The sequence below is a fragment of the Nesoenas mayeri genome, assembly GCF_963082525.1.
Source record: "Nesoenas mayeri genome assembly, chromosome: 3".
Classification (NCBI taxonomy): Eukaryota; Metazoa; Chordata; class Aves; order Columbiformes; family Columbidae; genus Nesoenas; species Nesoenas mayeri.
Genome location: NC_137544.1, coordinates 76,553,742 through 76,577,303, shown reverse-complemented (window position 1 = coordinate 76,577,303; position 23,562 = coordinate 76,553,742). Strand labels below are relative to the sequence as shown.

Here is a 23,562-nt window from a genome sequence, read left to right as displayed (position 1 = left end):
GGAAAAAGGCAACTTCTGTTAACCTGATTTAAATACTTGGATGTAGTCATCAAGACTTAACACAGCAAATATTTCTGCATAGGTCCTGCTTTTCAGAAGATTTTTATCTTGGGTGCACTAAACAAGGACATTATATACGTAGAGACCACAGGGAAGCTTAAGCACCAACTAGGAAGTGTTTGCTTCTGCAAACATTTGTTCTGATAGTTTTTCACATTATTAAAGCATCAAAATAAAACACTTAAGGAAGCAGAGAATCATCAGTCCTTTTAAAACAGTTATAGATTCCACTTAATGATTCTTTTTAATGTTATGTATCCCATAGGTCTGCCAACCAGAACCAGTACCTACGGAAAAATAACAACAACAACAACCTTTGTCGTCAAATTTGCAATGCAAGTTTTAAAGAATTATCATAAATACTGGAAACAAATAAGTGTTCATTGGTTCATTTAATTTACCAAATTAAACCTTCAGCTTCTCCTTTGCTTACTGACAACCTTGTAGCAGCTTTTAACAGTAAGTTTAACATTAAGATTTAAATTATTGTGTTCTGAAACTCATTAAAAATATTTTTGTTTCGGACAGACAATTAATAAACCACAAATAATAAATTCTCACCTGTCCACGGAATGTATTCAGGTTCTCTTTCTGGAAGGTCTCCTGTTTTATACAAAGAGGCTCTAGACTGACGATACTGACAGGCAGCTTGTAGCATGTCCTATTTAATGACAAGGACAGAAGTACTCTTAAGTCTGCCTGTATATACACAGACTGTAAAAGATGTTGTTTTTCCTAATTCTGAAATATTCTTTTAATATCCTCCTCCTTTCTACACCACGCAGTTGTACAGAAGAGCACAAACTGACTGCACAAGAAGCCTCAGTGCTCAAACATAAGCTCTTCCCTCTTTGCTACGTACTCAGGCTTTCACAACTTCCAACAACGCTGCAGCTTCTCAAATTCTCTTCAGCAGTGAGTCAGGAGGAAAAAGAATGTCCCTAATTCTGTGTGAGACCATCTTTTCCTTTCTAATATATTTAGACAGGTGAAACGTGCATTCACTTCTGCTCTTGTATCAGTAACCCAGTTGTACTGCACTCAACTTGCTGAGTGCTCTTCAATATCTACCCTCCCCTCCCCCAAACATTCCAGTCAATGCAGTTCTATACCTTAATGATGTTGTTCACATTGACAACTATCTGGGCCCACTCAATTGATTCAATAGCTGTGTCTTTCAGGATTTGTTCCTCTTCTTCCAGCAAGCACTCAAAGATGGAATCTATCTGTGACACCTTAAAGACAGAAGGAAAAATTGCACTGAGCACAAACATATCCATCACCAGCTAACACCTGAAAGCCAAGTTGTGAGTGGGATAGCAAAAGAAACAGAATATCAGTAGAAACCACATTAAAAGGTATTAACTACTCAAACGGATAATGAAATCACCAGATTATATTTTATGCAATACTTAGAACATAAGAACTGCCTTATTTCTGAACTTAAGTCTGGAAAAACAAACAAACAAACAACAAACTTTTTCTAAAAGCAACTCCATAAACTTGAATTAAGCATATTCCTCCATATTATTCTGAAACATTTGGCAGTAGAATTTTTGTTAGACAAAGTATACTGGATAACATACCTGCTTTAAAATAGTCAACTATTATTTCTATTTTCTTTTATATTTATTTTTCTCCACTAGCAACTACTGTCCTCTGCAGGAAAAAGTCTCCTAAGATAGATGTTTTGGGGATAGTTCTTCTCGAGAATGAAGAAAGAAATAAAGACTGGAATGCAGCATAAACTGAGAACTAGCTTACATTCACTAACGTTAGAGTGGATAAAAAAATTATGAGAAACTGAACTGATACAATTCCATTCAGGACAGCTCATCAAAGCAGCCCTCCTATCTGGAAAGCTTCACATTCTTCAGTACACCCCTCAAAAATGATAATTTAGCATATGTCATCTGATGTGCCAGAGAACTTCACTTGTCTTTTTCACTGCTCATTCATGTAGTTTAGTTGGAAATCATAACTTCAGTTCTGCTACACGAAATTTGTCAGAATTAATATTTCAGCTGCAGACATAAAGCATGTACACTGAAGTTGAGAAAAAACTTCTTCACAGTGAGGGTGCCAGAGCACTGGAACAGGCTGCCCAGAGAGGTTGTAGAGTCTCCTTCTCTGGAGACATTCAAAACCTGCCTGGACATGTTCCTGTGCGACCTCACCTAGGCGTTCCTGCTCCAGCAGGGAGATTGGACTAGATGATCTTTTGAGGTCCCTTCCAATCCCTAATATACTGTGATACTGTGAAGTGAGGCAAATACTACCTCACCATCCCTACTTAAAGGGAAACTCTGTGAAGTTGAATTCATTTTTAAGAGGATGCCATACTATACAATGTTTCAGAAATAATAGGTTTCTTACCTCTCGAAAGAACACATCTGCAGGGGTAAGACTTGGTGGAATGTCACACTCCCTTTTGTTTAATGCCATCAGTATAGCAGCATTCACCAGATCAGGCAGCCTGGAGTGGTGATTCTTGAGAACAATCGCTGCTGCCAGTTTCTCTGCGTGCTCACAGAGCAACAACCGAGTTGCCATCGGTATCCCTCGGACTGGAAAACTGCCCAGACGTTCAAATACACCAACCTTTTATTAACAAAAAAAACCAAAACACAACACACCACTTGCACTTCAAACAGCGTTCTAGAAGAATTACTGTAAGGCAAAATAATACTCTGTGTGCATGCTGATACCAAAAGAACACTAGAATTTTACCTTATGAAGAAACTCAATGAAGAAGGAATGTGCTTTTGTCTTATCCTCTAGTTGATGGAGAAGAATGAGAGATGTGTTGCTGAAACCAGCTGCTTCTAAAAAGAGAAAAATCTTTAGTGTAACTGCGTTGGTACTTTTAAAATAAAATATATGTACACACATTTATACATTATTTACCATGCTGTTTTCAATGTGAACTCTACCATAGCTGAAGTAAAGCCTTTAGAAGAAATCATAGAAAAGTTTGGGTTGGAAGGGGCCTTTAAAAGTCACTTACTCCAATCCTCTGCAATGAGCAGGGACATCTTCAACTAGATCAGGTTGCTCAGAGCTCCATCAAGTATCTTTGTATCAGTATAACTATTCTGAAGCACTCAATTCATTATTTTGCTAAAATAGCAGCTCACTAGCTTATTCAAGTATTAGTAAGATTCAGATTCAAATTTTTATCTTCATCGTGGACTAGTTATTGCTAAATTCATTATGCCCCAGATCACAGCTACTACAAAATGAAGTGTTCACAGGCATTCAGACCTAATTACTCTGTGGTGCCTCTGCAATTCCTCTGCACAAGATAAGTAGCTGCCCGCCATGGCCCTCTGCAACTGAGCTTGCACCTGAAGAGCCAGCTAACATTTCTGTCCAGACCATCAGGTCCTTAAAGGAGTCAGTGAGGATGGTGGAAGCTTCCTCAGGAAGCCCGTGACTGGGAAAAGTCAGCATGGCCTCATCAAGCACAAATTGTGCTTGACAAAACTGATCACCTTCTGCAAAGTAATCTCCTCAGCTGATGTGGGATGAGTGGTGGACACGGTCTGCCTGGGTTTCTCCAAGGCTTTTGATTTGGTTTCCCACAGCCACCTCCTAGGGGAACTGATGCGTTACAGTCTAGACAAGTTGTCTGTGCGGTGGGTGTGGAAATGACTGACAGACCACACCCAGAGGGTGGTGGCAAATGGCTCCTTTTCAAACCAGCAACCTGTCACCAGTGGGATCCCCCAGGGACTGACATTGGGTCCAACACTGTTCAACATCTTCATAAATGGTCCTGATGATGGGATCAAGTGTACCCTGATGAAGTTTGCCAATAACACCAAACTGAGCAAGGAAGTGGACACTCTGGAAGAGAGAGCCACCCTGCAGGAAGAGCTGGATAGGGTGGAAGAGTGGGCTAACAAGAACCTGACAAAGTTCAACAAGGACAAGTGTAAGGTCTTGCACCTGGAAGAACAAAACCCAGGAGTGCAGCACAGGCTGGGATCTGCCCAGCTGGGGAGCAGCTCAGTGGAAAGGGACCTGGGGATCCTGGTGAACAACAAGCTCAGTATGAATGACCAGTGTGCTGCTGCTGTGGCAAAGAAAGCCAACAAGGTGTCAGTTTGTGTCAACAGGAGCATCACCAGCAGAGACAAAGTAGTCATTATCCCACTCTGCTCAGCGCTTGTCAGGCCACACCTGGAATACCGTGTTCGGTTTCGGTCTCGGCTATACAAAAAAAGAGGTGGACAGGCTGGAGGGTGTTCAGAGAAGGGCCACAAAGGACTGGGAAGCCGACACAGGAGGAAAGGCTGAGAGAACTGGGCTTGTTCAGCCTTAAGAAAAGAAGGCTTAGGGGAGACATCATCACCATGTTCCAGTATGTAAAGGGTGGCTACAAAGAAGATGGAGATTCACTTTTTACGAGGAATCACACAGAATAGACAGTCGGCAATGGATACAAGTTACTCCTGAGGAGATTCTGGTTGGAAACAAGAGGAGATTTTTTTTTCACAATAAGAATAATGAGCCCTTGGAATAATCTCCACAGGGAAGTGGTGGATTCCCCAACATTGGACACTTTTAAGATTCAGCTGGATAGTGTTGGAACATCTTCTCTAGACCATGCCGTTGCCAAGAAAGTTTGGACCACATGATTGTTGAGGTCCTTTCCAACCTGGAATTCTATGATTCATGAGTATCCTCACAAATATCTCACCCCAGTAGAGTGCTCCAGAACCCAAGTTATTTTCCTATTTCAGAATTTCTGTATATTCTAAGTGTATTTTAAATCAAAAGACTACCCAGATACAAAAAACTGAGAACTATCACTGTAAGCAAAAATTAGCAAGATGACTTCCAAGAAGCTAGCAGTTTTCACTTCTTGTTTTAGCCAGGAATAACTGCAGATAAGCTGCCGAATTAAAAATAAAGTTGATTCAGAAAATACTAAGTATCTGATGCCTGACAATTTCTAACTGGTTGCCATACAGAAACAACAGCAGGAAGCATCATCCATCTGTAGCTATTTACTACATGAACTTTCAAACTGAAGCCTCTGCTCAATAACTGGCAACTGCTGCCTAGTCCTGGAGATGGCTTCAAATTGACACCATTCATAAGAGACAGGGAAGCACGAACAAAGAAGTTCCTTGGTGAAAACATATCCGCTTTAATCCTTTACACACAACAAATATCCCAAAATAAATTTCTCTAGTTCTCTTTTAGGCAGAAGTTAAATACCAATGCCCGAGAGGGATACAAGCTGATTCTACCAAGGATCCAAGCCCGCCAGCAGCTGTGCAGCCACACTGACAAAAGGTCTAAGCACGACCAAATAAACACTTTCTCTTAATACAGCTATTTGTAGAAAATAATTTAGAACTATATAAGGAATCATGGAATCACTGAAGTGCCACCACCTGTTCCTTGCACAAAATACCCTTCTCAGAAATGTGTTTTCTTTGCTGTTTGCATTTACTACATGAAGTCAAGACCTAACCACAGTAGACTGGAAGTTTATCTAGTAGTGTCATAAGATGCATCTTTTAGCCTTCCTGGAAATATATCTATCTAGTGGTGGTAGAGGGCAAAGGACACCTGTGCCTTGTTTTCAAAGCTTAAATTGTAATTTTATCTAGAGTAATATAGACATTTTTCACAAAAAACAAATGAACGAACAAAAACACAAATAAACCCCCTAAGAAACGAACAAACAAAAACCCCCAATGCAACACACAAGCAAAAAAAACCAACCAACCAAAACAAAAAAAAAAAACACAACAAAACAAACAAAAAAAAACCAACCAAAAAAACCCAGAACAACCCACATAACAAAGAAAAACCACATGTTTACCTTCAGGTACAGATTCAGCCCATCTTGGATCAGAGGCAGGGTAATCATCCATTAAGTCCACACTGATCTGAGTCACTGCCCTGTCCAGTTCACCATCAGAATCCAGATCTGTGTCACCTGGAAAAAGTTCAGCTACCATGCTCTGTGCATTGAGTATATCTTTCCTGAAATAAAAGAAACACAGAGTTACGTGAAATAAAAATCATAGGATTATAGGAACAAGAACCACTCAATCAGATTTTCTGACATGCTTTTGTGAAGTGCTTTAGATTATAAACATAAAACATTGCTTGGGCTCTCTCTAAACCACTTATGGATAACAGGTATTCCAATTCTTTTAAAGCAAGTAAGCTGCACAATTTATAAAACAAAAAAGCACAAGCCAGGAACTGTTTCAAGTCACGTTTTGTTTTATTACCCCTATTACTATTATTTAAGAGAAAAGATTCATCATACAGACCTGCCTGGATGTTTCTGGTAGCTAAGTCACCAAATTTCTATTGCTTACTTTAAAATATTCTCAAGAGTGCAGGTAATCACTCCCATAAATAGCAATAGACTAAAAGTTCTCAGGCAAATGGTTCAGCAAATCTAACAAGTTATTCTTGTTATAATTTCAAAGCATCCTATTCTATTCAGGTTAATGAGTAAAACAGCAAGAAGCATCCAAATGCTCCAGCCTCTAAGGTATGAAGTTGTGCTGAAGAATTCTATGTAAGAAGTATCCAATATTCACAAAAAGCACTGATTTGATCTGGTGACTAAAAAATTATAGTATTCCAACTGAGAAGGGATACTGTGATTCCAATATATTATCTGATTTTGGAAATATTTATATTTTTCATGAGACTTTCAGTTTGAGTGTTTATATGACCAAAATATCTTGAAATAAAAACCAACAGTGCATCAAGAAAATGCACAAAGGTTTACTAAAGTAACCTATACTTTAAAAACCTGGATTATACTCAATCTTCTAAAAAACAACCTTTCTCTATTTGTACTGCATCAGCTGCTTGGCCATCTGGACAGGCCAGTGCTACATCTGTTCTGTGGAGGATTTCTCCATTCATTTTACCAGACTATTTTTTCTGGAAAAATTCTAGAACAATACTATACACAAATTATTCATTTTTCTACCTTTATGAATATAACCCTAATATTAATCAAAATAACATTTAACTTTCATACTGTTTCACATTGTTTTCCTTGCTACCTCCTACTTTCCTCTGACCCTGTTTCAAACCCTCTTGTCCACATCCTGGGATATCAACTTTTGTATTTGTTATCTGTGCTCTCAGACTGTAGCTACTCCAGTCACCTGAGGACTACAGACATCTCCAGCAGCAGTTCTGTTTACTGACATCTATTTCTCAATACATGTAGATTTTCTTTCTAAATTCTGTGCATGTTTACAGATCTTGTCTTGATAACCTTTATTATATGTGCCTAATCCCCCTCATTATCTTCTACCTCACACACAGTTCTATCCCAAAAGCATCCCGACTTCCTGTTATCTTAAGTCTGTTCTTCCCAAGTTTTAAGATTCTTTAAGGCGATTAGTGTTAAGAGGTTTTTTTTTTTAATACATATTGAAAACAATCCCCTCTAAATATAATTAATCTAAATCTACAACTGTTTATCTTAACTCTCCTCTTCTTCCTTTGTTTACATCACTTGTCTCAATATACAACCTTTCAGAGGCATTGCTTGCCTCCCAACTGTCAGGCTGCTTTAATCAGGATAGTTTAATGAACAGTGGGTTTCTTTCCACTCCCTTCATATCAGTCAATCTAACAAAAGCTATGGTCTTGCCACAGAATGCTAGTTATTCTTCACAGTCACATAAAAAGTAATTAAACATATTCGAAACTATTACTGGAAACAGCTAGACAAATAAAAATGAGGAAGGAAAGAATGTTTTTTAACAACAAAACATCACTTACTAAAAGAATAAAGAAGTCAAAACAACGAAGTTTTAAGTTGTTTCACTGGCAGTAATGTAACATCACAATTTATGTAGAGTAAGCAAAAAGTCATGGAGACTGTACATGTTTGCACATATCACTTCTTCACTAGTGTAAGATCCAACACTTTCCTAATAGAGATGTGTACGTGTCATTAAAATACCTTTAATTAAAACAACACAAGAGTATCTTTACTGAGACAATCTCTTACTCAAATATCAGAGTGCCTTCAAGAATAGCAAACAGACAAAGCCTCAAAAATCAATTTCTACCTGCAGTACTGTAGAAAAGCAGCTTTCAGTAATTTAGTCTTATCTTCTTGAGCTATAATTTCCAGCCTATTGGTTGCATCAAACACAGGACTCTGAAAATGCAAATAATAACTTCAGCTGAAAGACAAATATCAATCTGCATTTCAAAATGAAAACATTTCTTTTTAAGTAGCAACAACATACATTTAAAATAAAAAAGCCGCTTAGAAGCAGTTGTGTTTATTAAGCCAAAGGTAAGAGACATTACAATGAAAGTCACACAGCAACTTATTTCACCAGCTTATTCCACCAGGTAAATTTTTAATGGTAATTTAAAATATTTTAACATCAAAAAAATCAAAACATTTTTGACATAATTTAAAATGTATTCATGAGTACAAAAACAAAGTGCAGACAAATCTAACTAGAGATTAGTTTGATAAGAAAAACACAGTTCCATCTGAGCAATCACCACAAAGGTCTTCCACTAAAATATTGGTTAATAACAACTGATTTAAAAGGTGATTTAGTTGGAATAAGGATTGCAGCTCACTATTGCCCATAGAAACGTTCTCTAATTTCTATTTTAACAACTTTTCTATTATTCCCTCCCACTCCAAGGCACATACATTTAAAATAAAACATATTTGTTATAAATAAGAACTTAATAAATGCACATTGCATAAAATATCAATTAAAATACTTTAGCATATATTTATAAGGCTATATTAAAAACATACAACAGAAACAACATTCAGCTACTATACAGCCATTCTCAGCTCAGCCTCCAAGCTTTTCACAGTGTGATAATAAAAAAGTGTCATATATGCACAGAGGAATAGACACAAAAGACTAAAGAAACCATTGCAATCAAAAAGTGAGAACAAGGTCTGAGTCTCTGCAGCCATATTATATCAGGCCTAGTGACATATCGTAATACATTTATGTGAAAAAAAAAAAATAGATTTCATAGAAATCTTGACTTCAAAACAAAGGAAAACAAAAAAAAAAAATACCCAAACTGGCAGATGATGTAAAATTTCTTGGGTTTTGATTACTGCCTTCATTACGAGTCTCTAAAAAACTCCAAACTTTAAAACTCAAATAAGCTAGGATTTCCACAGTGAAAATTCAAAACTGCCAGAAAAGCATTTGTTTCTACCCTCAGTTTTCAACCAGCCAGGCAAACAAGTATTACCTCACTTCTCAGTCCAGCAACAGAAGAGGACAGGGAATCTTCAAGGTCTTCAGGAAGAACAGAAATGTTTTCCCTGGACAAGATGGTGATAAGTCCACTTTTTTTGGTAAAGAAGATGGGGAGGCTATTACAGGAACCTGCTCCTAAAATGCTATCTCCTAAGATGAGAGAAAAAAAAGCAGCACATTAATGACACCAATTTAAGAACAAAATGCAACAGTTTCATAGACAATTATTAAATTTTGTCATGAATCAACCAACAGCAATTGACAATTGCACTTGATTTACAGAAATTGTGTATACTATTTGTTACTCAAGATGTAGATTTCTAGATATTGCAAGTTAAAAAGAAAAAAAAAAAAATAAATCAACATTCAGGTGGTCTAAATCCACCTAAGGACCAATGTGCACATCCTACTTGAAAACACCTGTGAAGGCCAAGGATGACACACTTAGAGACATCTCTCAACAGGCACCTATTATAGGATGAGCCTCAACACCAAGTTAACTTCAAGGGAAAAAAAAGTCCAGAGTAAATGTTGGAAGAAGAAACATAAAGGAGGGAAAAAAACCCCTCACAAACAAAACCCCCACCCTTTCATATACCAAGGGTGGGAATCTACTTCATCAAAACACCGTAGAGTGAGCAATAACAATACTGGATGTCACATCAGCACTTTCTCCACATGCTCATGAGAAACTCCCAACTTTAAATAAAAAGGAGCATAAATATGATTCTGCGTTCTGAGAAATTTCAATCCTGTAAAAACATTCAATTAGAAAGTATCAACGAAATGTGATTATTTTGTGTTTCCCTGCATGTTACCTTGTATGCCAAATATGATTCTCTCCTGTGGTAAAGAAATTCTTCCAGTTCCAGTGGAACAAGCAAACACTTCATCTTCCTTATAGAGGTAAGCAGCATGGCTAAAGTAATCTGGGACTACCAGACAGCACAACACTTCCTCTTCTGACTGCAAGTGTCACATATGAACATCATCACATATGTAATCACAACCTTAAACAAACATCTAACATTTTAAAGGATGATACGAGTTGCCTGCAGTTGGTTTACTTTTTAACAATGAGATATGGATACAACTTATAACGTAAAAAAAAAAAAAAAAAAATCACAAACAAAACCACTTTTAATTTGCCCTAAAACTTAAGATCCTGTGGGGTTTTTTTCTTGTATATATATTAAATTCTTGCTAATTTCACATGGAGAGATTAAGTAAACAGATCAATTATTCTAGAGTTTTCATACTCTTTCCATCTTAAGACTCAATTTTAAGATGCCATTGCAGGCAGGGGTAGGTGGGGAAGCATTGTAGAAGTTTACCAGAGAAATCAATACCTAAGCTTATGCTTCCAGAAGAGACAGCACAAAGGCAGCACGCCAAGGACAACCAACGCGTCCTCCCCTCCCAGCAAGCCAGCTGGCTTGCAAGGACCAAAACACTGGTCTCTTAATTCCTTGTCTTGCTACGAGGGACTCAGCAGAGATCTGTTCTAAATGGATTGCATGAGTACACCATAAAATTACTCTGTAAAAACTTTCACAGACAGGACAAAAATTAAATCAGTAATAATCAGATGTTTAGACTTCTATTTTTGAGGGTTTTTTCTTTTACACTTCAAAATGTAAAGCATAAACTTTACATACAGTTCCTATTAGACATTAAAAGATGCTAGTACCCATTTTCCTCAGAATACTACAAGCACATACTTCCAAGAACAACCTTAAGACAGAGAACTTGATTTTCCTTTAGACAAAAATCTGACAGCTGATTTACGTACAGGAATATTCTAAAACACTCTGAAAAACTTAAATCAGTTTCAGAGCCTTCATATACATACCTGAAAAGATGGATTGTACTGTGTTACCTCCACAACAACATCATCAGACATCTGGTAGCCTTTATCTTCTACTGTTATGAGAGTGTAGTAGACAAGACATGGACAATCTCCAGGATGCCACGCTGCAGCAAGTATCACCAGTCCATCACTATTAAACAACAGATAGCACACCGTCAAGAGATTATTACATATTTTACTTGCTCAAGCTTTACCACTCACAAAATCAGATATTTAAGTGCAATCACAAATATTTTCCAATATTTTTTTTTTTTTAGAAAGAAACACTACATTATTTGCTCTTTCAAGCTGTTTTATTAACAGTATTCATATTGCAGTACAGAACTGAACCCAGGCAGTTATGATTTTATGTCATTAAAGTAAAAACAAGAGATACTGAATTCTCTGCATTTGCTGGAATAAGTTACAAGTGCTTACTTGCTGGCTTTGCAATATGAAGACAAAACAAATACCTCATAAAATGACACTAAAAAACGTGAAAGGAATTATTCTAAAATAACAAATTTATAATGCTAAAGAGATAATGATAGCATACAGTATAGGATAACCTAGTTATCTTACAGGACATTCAAGTAAACTTAAATTGCAATTACATATAGTTTTTGTAACAGAACACATTTATCTCATTAATGTAAGTCTTACTAGATGCAAGTGTACTTCCTTACCGATTTTGTTGCAAATCCATGTATTGTATATTTACTCCTCCTTTAATATCTTCATAGTTACTTTCAGAACCCTAAAAAAGAATACATTTGACTTTTAACTATATATAAACAGCCCACTAATTAAACAAACACATAAACCCTTCCCAGGTGAGCTGGTTCTTACCCAAATTGCATCTGTAATATGTTCTTTCAAGATCCTGTTGATATCCCAGCTGAGAATATAACGTTCTGATGAATCATCAATCTCCCATTTGTTTAGATTTGAACTTGTCAGCATATAAAAGCTTGATCTCTCTTTATCCCAAAGAACACTAGAAATCTGCATTTCAAAAAGAAAAAAGCTAATAAGGTTAAAGCACAGCCTTAATATTTGGATACAACAATCTACACCACTCTCAGTCCACAAAAAAAATCACTTCCTTGGGCAACCTACACAAGTTACATTACAAGATGACAGTACTACAATAATTTCGAAGAGAAGTCTTATTTTATAGATATAACAACATCTATCGTAAGTCTGTTTCTCATGCTTCCAACTTTTGTGGAGTTCACTGGCGAAGCTGAACCCAATCACAAGCCCCTGGTAACCCTGAATTAGACAAGTAAAATTACAGGTTACTGCTAGTTTCTTCAAGTAGTAACGAGTCTGTTACTAGAAACAGGCAGGACTTTGAATCATTGCATATTCCCCAAGAAGTATTACTACTTTAAAGTCCTTTTTTATTCAGATCTAAAGAGCAAGTCAGCATTCTCCTTTACAAAGCATACAGACTTATTTGGTTAATGAGCTGAGCCTTGTCTCTTTTTGTTTGTTTGTTTTTAGTCATTATACATCCTTACACAGCCTTCTATTTTTTCTTTCTCAAACACTGAAGATAGAAATTGCAGAAAGAAATTAAAGCAGATTATTATATGAATGTTTTTCAAGCTTACCACAGCTTCATGTCCAGGAGACAATATACCCAGAAGCGAAGAAACCTTTCTACCAATTCCAGAAAACATGCCCTGACCCTGAGGCAGGGCATGCTGATGAATCTTGCCAGAACTATCTGGTACCAATCGAACTAGCTGGCCTCTGGTAGATGATAAAATAAAGCTTCCTCCCTAACAAAAAGAAAAAGCAACTATATTAAAAAAAAGTCCTGAAACAATTCTACTGTCAGATAATTTTATCTATGTCAGTTCATAAGGGTAAACACTAAATGAGACACAAAGCATCCATAGTACTTGAAAGCATTTATCACATAAAAACAATGTTTGAATAAATTTTCCACATTATTCTCTATGCTTGAATCGGTGCAGTGTACAGCTCACATTATACTTTTTAAAATTTTAAACCAATTTTTAAAAATATGAAAATATATTTATTCAGTGTGTTGAATTAATAATATATTCAACTTCTATGTATGCATTTAAACTTTACACCTTATTAAGCACACTATATTTTTTTTTAATAGCATCCTACCCTAGAGAACACAAATCTAAATAAACTACACAACAAATCTTCCACCTAGTTATGTCCAAAAAGACTGGGGTAGGTAATTAAAAATGAGTAGTGCACTAGTGAATGTATAACTGAGAAAAGATAATAATGCTTCTGTCAGACTGGAAAATAAAATAACATGCACCTATAAAGAAAGAGGTTGTCTTCCGCTGGGGTGTTTTGATTGTATTTTTTTGTTGTTGTCAGTTTTGATTTTAATTTGGGTTTGTGTTTTGGGGTTTTTGTTTGTTTTAAGAAATAACAAACATTAGCACTAAGTCAGACATCGGACTGGTGCTTAGCACTGGCAGAGGCTCATTTTCTTACAATTGCATGACATTTTTACTCCATGAAACTCTATTTCAGTTTAACAACAGAACTAAAATGTCATATAATCCTTGAAATCTAATGATGAAAAAGTGTTACCTTTGCACTGCAAAATGTGAGAAGTCTTCTGTAGTAAGCAAAATATACGCTCCATTGTAGGTACTAATCTAACTCGTTCAGGAGGCAGAGACTTTTGCTGCCCATCTCTTGCCTGTCCTAATGGGAGCACTCACGTTAGCACCAAAATTAACATCAGGATTCTGTTTCTGAAGTGACCTCTTGCGAGTCCCCACATGCTGCCTGCTGGCTTCACATCCCCTGTCGTAGCAGTCCCGGGGCACCAGCTGCACCCCCTTTGCGTGAAACTAAACTGGACAATGGGCTCTGACCACTCACAGCCATTCATTTCGTTACACTGGAACCAGCATAAATAACTCCCCCCTCCAAAATGACCTGTGTAGCCAGTAGCACTGCTTCAGCACTAACCTTGTTAATTTATAAATTCTCAATTATCGCCTTTCGCTACTTGATAATATAGACATTCCCTCTACCACCAAGGCATAAACCCCACCCCATGCTTTCAATTCAAAACTGATCAAAGTTTGTATGTCACAGGGAATGAACAAAGTCCGTCAGATGTACAACAATTTTCAAAAAAATTGAACATTAAGGCTCTGAAGGTTGCTGAAATAATTTAACTGTTTACCTGTACAGGAAATGTTCACAGAACAAAGTTAAAATTAAATTTAAAAACCAGCACAATTTTCATCAGACCATATAAAAATTACATTAAAGGTTAAATCTGCCCAGTGACAGGTGACTAACTAAGCACCATTTTCATCTACATAATAATGCAGCTTTAGAACATTAACTGATTAATAAAAGGATTTTGCTCTAAATTCACACTGATGTCAGTGTTTCAACCACAGGTATGGTAACACCTTGCTTTCCTCATCTTGATGTCTGAAACTTGGGCACAATCAAGCTCTAATAGGGTAGATATCTATTAGTGTATCTTAATATCTTGAAAATCTTAAGAAATTTGTCATTAACATCACTGTCTTCTGATTAGGTTTACAAATGTTTAAGACATGCTGATGTCCTAAAATAATATTTATAATACAGGATATGAACAGTAGATGTTGAAAAATTCACGAGATAAAATGTAATTTAAATGATGATAACTAGTTTTGAAGATAACACATACTGTAACACATTGAATTTTTTTACATATTCTGAGAGATTCCCCATTTAGGCACATGAAGAGCATAAACCAGAATTTCTAAGAACAATTCATAATCTACTTGTTCATTACCTTTATACAGAAATCTCTCAAATTCAGCCACTAGTGAGCTATACTGCAAGACGCTGAGTGTGTGGTCTGCAGGGTGAGATAAAGTAGTTCTCCATTTTTGTGATAGTGGGGCTTCTACCACTGGAAGTTATCACAGGGGCAACACTGGCACTCCCTACAGGCTGAGATACCAAATCCGTCTCATTAAGCTTTTGGTTGAAACCAGCATGCTTCCCTGACTTAAACGTTGTTACTTATGACTACCAGTCATCTCTGCTACTTAAGATCATCACACTCACCAACAATCTCCAAAGTTACTCCTCAGAAAGTTTGATAGTCTGCTTTGCAACATTTATTGGAGATTTAGGACTGATAATATGGAGAATGCTTTTTAATTTTTAAATTAAGAATTAAAGCAGTATTTTAATATAAATCATATTGTACTGTACCTTTACTGCTGTTAGGAAACTGCAGAGAGAGCCTCCAAAGTCTGTAAAAGTCTCCGTATAGGAACCTTCATGTGCAAGATTGGGCCAGTAGCGCACAGAACCTTCGCTGGTAGCAACCATTATTGACAGAGACTTGAAGTGAGAAAATAATTAACAGAACATGCAAGATTATAACAATCAGACGGCAGCTTTAACATGTCATTTTACATATCAAGATTGTGGGCGACAAACACACAAAAAAATAGCAAAGACATATGGATGCACACTGTCAAACCTAGAATTGAATTGCAAAATGATTCTGTAGCGTAACTTAATACATGCAGGGAATCTTATACTTGCTTTTTTGCTAAAAATGATATTTCCTACTGGTTCTTGTTCCTGATAATTCAGAGTCTGCTATTGAAATGCAAACAAAACTTACAGCTGCAAGGCAGAAAAAAGGCCATGGAAAATTCCAGATGACAAGAGTTATAAGCTACTGTGGAAGACTTAAAACACAGGCTACAATTTAACAAAGAAACAGTTCCACTGTCATTAGGAAAAAACATCAAATCACACAGTGGCTCTTCTCTTCATAAAGACATAAGCCCACAGCGTGCCTGCATTAGGGCTTCTGACACAGTAAGTCACACACATACCAAACTCAAAGCGTGAAGCAAGAAATTGTGTTCAAGAAGAGATTTAGACAGAAAGTGTTATACCTCATCTATTGGTTGTTGCAAAAAAGTCACAAAACAGAAGAACAGCAGCTTGGAGCTGTTATTGAGAAACTCCTTTGAGTTTTCTAACTGATTTTTGATTACACACAGATCTTCACAAAGGAAAGCAGTCTAATGAACATACTAACAATTAAAAAAACACTTCAGAATGCATTGTCCTTTGTGATTCCTGCCCATTATTTAATAATTTTCATTTTAGTGAACTATTTTCTACCACTAATATTTCCACTTCACTCTGCAAAATCATAATAGCCAAGCATAGCTCACAAGCTGAAGAAAGATGATATTTAAAAAAAAGATCTTCATTTAGGTGTATTACTTCCTCTTAAACTTCTTTGGGTAAACTTAGTCATACCGCATTTAGAGCTTATGAGCTAATCATAAGATACTTAGATTGCTTTTCATCATCTGGAAGTAAAACACAGTAAAGTCAAAAGGAAAGATCCATTCTGTGGCACTTCTTCCTTCCAAAGATGACTACTTATCCAGTTTTACTAGAGCACCACTTATATTAACTGGAAACTACACTCAAGCTGAAAAAATGAGAGCTGTTTTTCTTTATGAACGACAGTAACAGACTCATGAACATACTTTCAGAAAACTTAAATGATCTTCACATGTCATGCTCTAGCACAGTATGTTATAATAAGGCACTTCGGAAAAAATCAGTGAAGACAGGTGAAATCATGTCCTCCTACTGCAAGCTTCCTTACAGAGACCACCAAAGGAGGTTGCTGGTGTTTTCACACACAGGTACTGAGAATCCATATGTACTCACTGCTGAACAACTCTTTTAGCCAGCATGCATATAAATTGCACTTGCTCAGACTGAATATTTGATTGCTCTGGTGGTAACAAAATAATTTAGTTCAGTATATTTTTGTTTGTCATGAAAGTATGGCACGTAATACTTAACTAAGGAGAGAGTTAATGTGCTTCAGAGTAGTTAGTATGGATCTATGTTTTGGATTTATGCTGACAACAGTGTTGGTAACACAGGGGTGTTTTAGTCACTGCTGAGCAGGGATTGCACAGAGTCAAGGCCTGTTCTGCTTCTCAAACCACCCCGCCAGTGAACGGGCTGGGGGTGCACAAGCAGCTGGGAGGGGCACAGCAGGACAGCTGAGCCCAACTAACCAAAGGGATATCCCACACCATATGAGGTCGTGCTCACTGTATAAAGCTGGGGGAAGAAGGAAGAAGAGGGGGACATTCAGAGTGATGGTGTTTGTCTTCTCAAGTAACCATTACCCGTGATGGAGCCCGGCTGTCCTGGAGATGGCTGAACACCTGCCTGCCCATGGGAAGCGGTGAATGAATACCTTGTTTTGCTTTGCCTCTGTGCGTGGCTTTTGCTTTACCTAAAACGCCTTTACCTCAAACCATGAGTTTTCTCACTTTAACTCTTCTGAATCTCTCCCCCACCCCACCAGGAGGGAGTGAGCAAGCGACTGTGCGGGGATTAGTGGCTGGCTGGGATTAAACCACAAAATCCTACAACATGTAAATGATGTAATTTGAAAAGACTAGCAGAATTTTGTTTATTTAAAACATACCTATTGCAAACTATCAATCTTGAACTTTAGACTAGACAGTACAACCTAAACGCAGTTTTCAAATAAGTACTTGATAAAAAAAGGATATATTGAAAGTTACTCTAAGAGTATTTTTAAACACTAAAATTCAAAAGTTGATCACCTGCAGAGAAGTTGCTTCACCTGAGGAACTGACACAAGATATAGCTGCTAAACTAGAACTCCACTGGAAGTCACTGGGTGGCAGCTGCAGTTCCTTGCACAGAGATAACTGTAAGGAAGAGATGTCATAATAAATATGAGACTGGAAGAACTTATTCCTCTGCCACAGAGTCTTAGACTTTTTGAACCTGTTAAAAATTAATTTTCAACTAGCCCAGACACCCTGTAAGGCAACCAAAAGAATAACACAAGTCACTTTCAGCAAGGTTGTCACAACCAGCAAACAGATAAAAACCACCTACTTATAAGTTTTCAAACATCATTGTTTTTCTTTAATTATTTCCGAATGTTTCACACAACACTACAATATTGAATTATTTCTTTCAGAGGTGCAGTTATTTGACCATTGCATAATGCAATACGCTAATGAGGCAACAAATAAAAATTAAACTAGAAGTGCTTGAGAAAGCTTACTAGGTACTAACAGAGTGGAGAGGGGAAATACTCCTCCTTCCTCTGGCCCCCAAAGTCAAACAATCAAAAAAATTTTAATCTCTTGAAAAATACCAGAATTGAGTATACCTGGTGCTCTACTGTAAGTGCAGAATCTCTATAATTAACATTTGTTGCACTACTTGAAAGACATGCATTATATAACTACAGGCTTCTGCTGACCACACTTGCTATTCACTGAAATGATACTGAAAGAAACACTGGTCAGAGGGAAAAAGAAATTCTTGACGTAAGAAATCTAGAAGAAACATATATTCAGCACAGCTGAAACAAACCTTTATTTTTGACAAACTGAAAAGTCAGTCCCAGAATAACCTACACCAATCTGTAACGTTATCAACTGGGTTTTAACTATTAAAATAAGCTTTATCAAGACTATCTAACATAAAAGACTCAGTTATTAAAATGCAAAGAAATAACCTTAATGTTAAGGTGACAACTAAAAATTAAGAGAGGACTATAAAAACGTTAAGCTCTCTCAAAAGCTTGAGTTTCAGTTACTCGACTTCATATCAACCCCGCTGCTCTTGAGGGAAACCACACAAACTCCCATTTATAAAGAAACTCTTGCTTTAAAAAAACCACAACTGAATATTTTGTTCAACTAGCATAAAATATAGAAGTTTTTCCATCTTGATATTTCAGTTACCTTAGCTACTGGAGACTGACCAATCTTCCAAATAATCAACCTCTCTTTATGGACTAGCCAGGCCCATCCATTTTCATCCACTTGAACACTCAGTTGGTCATCAGCTACATAAAAAATAATTTTTTAAAGCATTCAGATTTTTAAAACACTGCAGGGTAACCTCAAAACCAGTAATCTTTCATTCTCATATTAAAATAAGAAATGTATTTTTCTATTAAATTAAAATTGTCCATGTTAGAATTCCCATGTATTTGATTAAGATTACTGAATATAGTTTAAAATCCATTTGACAAAACGCTCAGCTATTGAGAGTGAAAAGCAAGACAATCCTAGAAGCTATTTCCCTCAATTTACAGCAGGTTATAATAGCTTTGTAAATTGCCCAGCAATTTTAAGATATGTATTTTTAGTTCCTCTTACATCTCCTACAAAAAGAAAACTTATCCACTGGGAAAAACTGCCTAGGAGTCCAATTTCTTGAACACAAAGAAAGGTTTGCATCATTGCAGCTTTTAGAAACGATTAAAAAAGCGTATTAAAAACAAATAAAACAAACAAACACAGAAAATTAAAGCATCCACTCTAGAACACAATAGAATCAAAAAGGTGAGAAAAAAAGATATGCAAGTTATTAAAAAACTACCATTGGCTTTCTTTATAACCTTGGATTTTATGATATATTAGTTAAGACAGCACCGAAGGATATTTACATTACAATGTGTTATGACAATTACAGTTACACAGTTAACCAAGTTGGATTCAAACCAAAGCACAAACCTATCAGTTTCCACTGTAAACTCAGCATTTAAATGGCATCAACAACACGTTAACACTTCCCTCACCTGTCAATTTTCATGAGAAAAATAACAGATAAAACCAGTTCTTACCTTCAGCCTTCTTCAAGGCTTCCATAACCTTAACAGGCAGAGAGGATCCAAACGCTTTGACATCATAGTTTATGGTCTCACTTGCTGAGGGATGCTGGATAACTCTCGTAGGAGTTGCTCTTAAACAAAACAAGAAGTTATAGCTAGTTTTTTTATCGTTACTTCATCAGTTTCAACAGATGCTTACTTCACTAATATTGGTTTAGAAATAGATGTGATGAAATGGGTTTATATAAAATAAACATGTTCCCTCTGGGAGCACCATCTAAAGCAGTAATTTTGCAGCCTCCTTACAAGTTGTAAGCTGTCGTCAAATTCCTTTATTTTTCAAAGAACTGGTTTTGAATACACATTCGTCCCCCCAGCAACAAAATCACTGTTCCCCTTCTCTGTATTTTGGTTGTCTATAAAATAATGCTATCCTTCATGCCAAGAGAAGCTCCACAGAGGTTCTTCCCTCCCTGAAGGGCCCATTTCCATCCCCACTTCCAACACTTTAGAAGATATTGCCCTTTTTTATTTCACCCTTGCAAGTAAAGTGATGGATGTCACAGACCTCCCCAGTGTGAAATGTCAAAAGGTGACAAATACACAGCTAGAAGACAAGCCTGACACCTCGTTTGGAAAAAATACCATATTAAACAGACCTGAAGTAAAAATTCCCCCAAACCAAAAATGGACAATCTTGGTTATCTCAACAACAAATAGCTGCTCCTGAGAAAAGAGATTCTGAAACCCTGATCTTGATCTTGGGCTCATGTTAAATCTCAGTTTTGATTCATACGGAAGGGAGAAGGAGATGGTGGCAGCAGAGGAATACCTAAACTTTCGACTATTTTATCTTCTTTTAAAATACAGATGTACATATTAGTATTTTTCCTATACCAGGGATACATCTGAGGAACACTTGAATTCAAAAATTAATGAGATATTTATAACACTGAACATGCAGTATTTCACATACATAATGTACAAAGCCGCTTTTAAAGAACCTTGAAATTGTTCAGCTATAAAATGCTGCAGTCACAACTTGCTACCATGAGAAGAGAGCATGTCAAACACCCTACAAAGGACCTGAGAGCAACTGAGAAACCACAGACTAATAAAGTCTTACTACACCTGTAAGAAAGTAAATGAGCTAAATGAGAAACATAGATTAGGAACTCTCATAATTTTTTTTCTTTTTTTCCTTTTCAAACAGAAAAGCCATACCTGAGGGTTCTATCAGAATGTTCTGAAAAAAAAGTCAGTGAATACAAAACAGACAATATTAAATACTAAAATTTCTCAACATCTTTTAAAAAGATCCCTTATCAAAGATTCCTACAGAAATCAAGCTGGGAGATATGAGGAAAAGTTTTACTGTACATCAAACCCTGTATGAAAGAAAAGCAGTAAGCAAAAATAATAGAGGAAAGAAAGGTTAATTTACATCCTGGAGGAAAATTTCCATTCTATAAATCTGTACTAATGTCTAAAACCTTCATCACAGTCACAAAAGAAACCAGCTATCAGAGTGACAGTGTCTTGACTGTACTAAGTGGTATTGTACAATCAAACAACAAACAGAACATCTGAGTTACTAAACACAGAATAAAAGGCAAAACAGAAAACATCATGAAAGCTCCACATACAACTTCTTGAGTTCTGTGAAGTTCTAGCATGCATCTCAGAAGGATATTGTAGAAAAGCAACTTAAGAGAGACTGAAGGATGATCAGAGACACAGAGTATCTTACACTCCGCCAGGAAAAACAAATGGTAAAAATACATTTGTGAAACGGCAATGTTGTAACCTACAATGGCTTAAGCATGTAAAAATTAGGCAGGGTTTGCAAAGAGAAACAAAATATTTTGTTAAATCTTCTTGTATAGATAGTTGAAAGCAAAAGCTTTCAGGCAGAGCCCTTTCATAAGGCTCATTCAGATGTATGCCTTAACACATTTACTGAGACACGGGACCGATATAATCTAATTGCTGGCTATTACACACGACCAAATGACACCTTTCCCCCTCCTTTTACTCAGTAAAGTAAATGTTTTTATCTAATTGAAAGCCACGGGACCTCGGCCGCGGATGCTCGGGGTTCCCGCCAGAAACGGTGGCGGGGAAACGCCAGGGCCGAGCGGCGGGTGCCCGGGGAGCCGAGAGAAGAGGGGCCGAGGCGGCGGCCCGGCGGCAAAAGGCGGCCCGAAGCCCCTGGGCCCTGCCTGGGAGCCGGCTGGGTGGAGGGGGCGGGACTCACCGGGCGGACAGGGAGCCGCTCCTCCGCGCCACCGGGGAGAACAGCACCGGGGAGCCGGCTGCCGCCACACTGCCTAGGTTCTTCCTGCCGCCCGGCCGGGAGAGAGGGCTGGGGGCGGCGCTGCTGAGGTTCCTGCGGGCCGAGCCACCGGGGGTCCGCGGGGAGGCGGGGGCCGAGAACATGGTTGAGGAGACCGGAATGGAGCGGCGCGGTGCGGCACCAGCCCCGCGCTCCCGCCGGGCGCCGGCAGATCGCGTCACTGCGGGGCGGGGCGGGGCGGAGAGCGGCGCAGCCCCTGCGGGGGACAGGCGGAGACCCCGCGCAGCTGCCCGCTCGGGAGACGGCCCGTCCCGCGGTTCGCGCCCTCTTTGCCGGCTGTCATTGGTGCAGCCCCGCTGAGGGAAACCGCCCTCGTAAAAACGTCGCAGTTACCACAGTGTCGAGCGTTAACGGTCAAGTGCCCGGTTCTTGCCTCAGCTGCGTGTGCTCCCCCGCGGCTCAGGGGAGGGTGATTCCTTCCCGGGGCGAAGAGCAGCGGAGACTCGCCTCGGGCCCGCTGGTTCACAAGGACCCTCAGAGGGTGGGGGTGTTACCCGCCCGCCTCCCCAGCGCCGGAGGCAGCTGTGGGTCCGGTGGTCTCACGGAAACACGGGTCCCCTCTCTCAGGTGTTCCTGGAAAGCCGGGCAAATGCGCTCGGACCTTCAGGTCGCTCCCAGGGGGGTTCACACGGCTGGATTTGGGACCCGTTTTTCAGCGACTCCGTGCAGTTCTGGCGCTGTCTTGAGCAGAGAAGGACAATTACATACACTCAAAAAATTCCTGTTGAAACACCATTGGAAACGGCTGTTTGGCACTTTAGGAAGGACATGTATTCCAGTAGTAGAGTTGCCTAATCTTCAAAACAGCCTGTGCTGTAACCTGTGTTTGTCCACAAATTATTAATAATAATTAGTAATAGTAGTATACCACCACCGCCAACCCTCATCCCAACACATTCAGTGCACATCTTGCTACGTTTCACATGTATGGTAAATAAAAATCCCGCGCTACAACTATTTGATGGTATGGAATTAGATCAGTCTTGAAGGGGAGCGAAGTTTTCTCATTGAAAGTATGTACTCGACCACACTGGTTTGTATGAAAAAATAAGAACTTCCAGAAGGTACGTATGTACCATCTACTCTGGGAAGGAGTTAATATGTGTATTATCAGCGGAGCTAATTAGTTAAGAAAAAATAACTAAAACTGGAACATTCAAACACTGCCCATCATTTTCCAAAACCATGTTCTTTCATTAAGAGTCACAGCAGTTACACTTTCTATGTGAATTGTGGTCCAACAGGACTGAACCTGAAATGCAGAGGAGATAAGCTTAAAGATACCTCATCTGGCAGTACTGAAGTACGAGGTGCCTCTCTGAATGTTTCAATGCTTTGCCTT

The 23,562-nt window shown here is 38.2% G+C and overlaps 1 protein-coding gene across 5 annotated transcripts in view; it reads right to left on the bottom strand.

Moving 5' to 3' along the window:
- NUP133 (nucleoporin 133) overlaps positions 1-22,468 on the bottom strand; it is a 35,699-nt gene extending 13,231 nt beyond the window's left edge. For 3 of the 5 annotated variants that reach the window (XR_013921916.1, XR_013921917.1, XM_080340816.1), the window contains exons 1-17: positions 22,122-22,335; positions 19,877-20,019; positions 18,990-19,093; positions 17,829-17,936; positions 15,412-15,543; positions 12,792-12,962; positions 12,022-12,177; positions 11,859-11,929; positions 11,176-11,323; positions 10,142-10,289; positions 9,316-9,473; positions 8,139-8,230; positions 5,903-6,066; positions 2,791-2,885; positions 2,437-2,661; positions 1,173-1,295; positions 622-721 (exon numbers count right to left, since the gene is read on the bottom strand). Coding sequence is in view for 3 of the 5 variants with exons in the window: in XM_080340816.1 (XP_080196942.1) it covers positions 622-721; positions 1,173-1,295; positions 2,437-2,661; positions 2,791-2,885; positions 5,903-6,066; positions 8,139-8,230; positions 9,316-9,473; positions 10,142-10,289; positions 11,176-11,323; positions 11,859-11,929; positions 12,022-12,177; positions 12,792-12,962; positions 15,412-15,543; positions 17,829-17,936; positions 18,990-19,093; positions 19,877-20,019; positions 22,122-22,303 (2,320 nt within the window). In the remaining 2 variants the exon portion in view is untranslated. Of the gene's footprint in view, positions 1-621; positions 722-1,172; positions 1,296-2,436; positions 2,662-2,790; positions 2,886-5,902; positions 6,067-8,138; positions 8,231-9,315; positions 9,474-10,141; positions 10,290-11,175; positions 11,324-11,858; positions 11,930-12,021; positions 12,178-12,791; positions 12,963-15,411; positions 15,544-17,828; positions 17,937-18,989; positions 19,094-19,876; positions 20,020-22,121 lie in introns of all 5 variants that reach the window. The other 2 variants (XM_080340817.1, XM_080340815.1) reach the window with 2 other exon arrangements.
- Between the last annotated feature and the right edge of the window lie 1,094 nt (positions 22,469-23,562).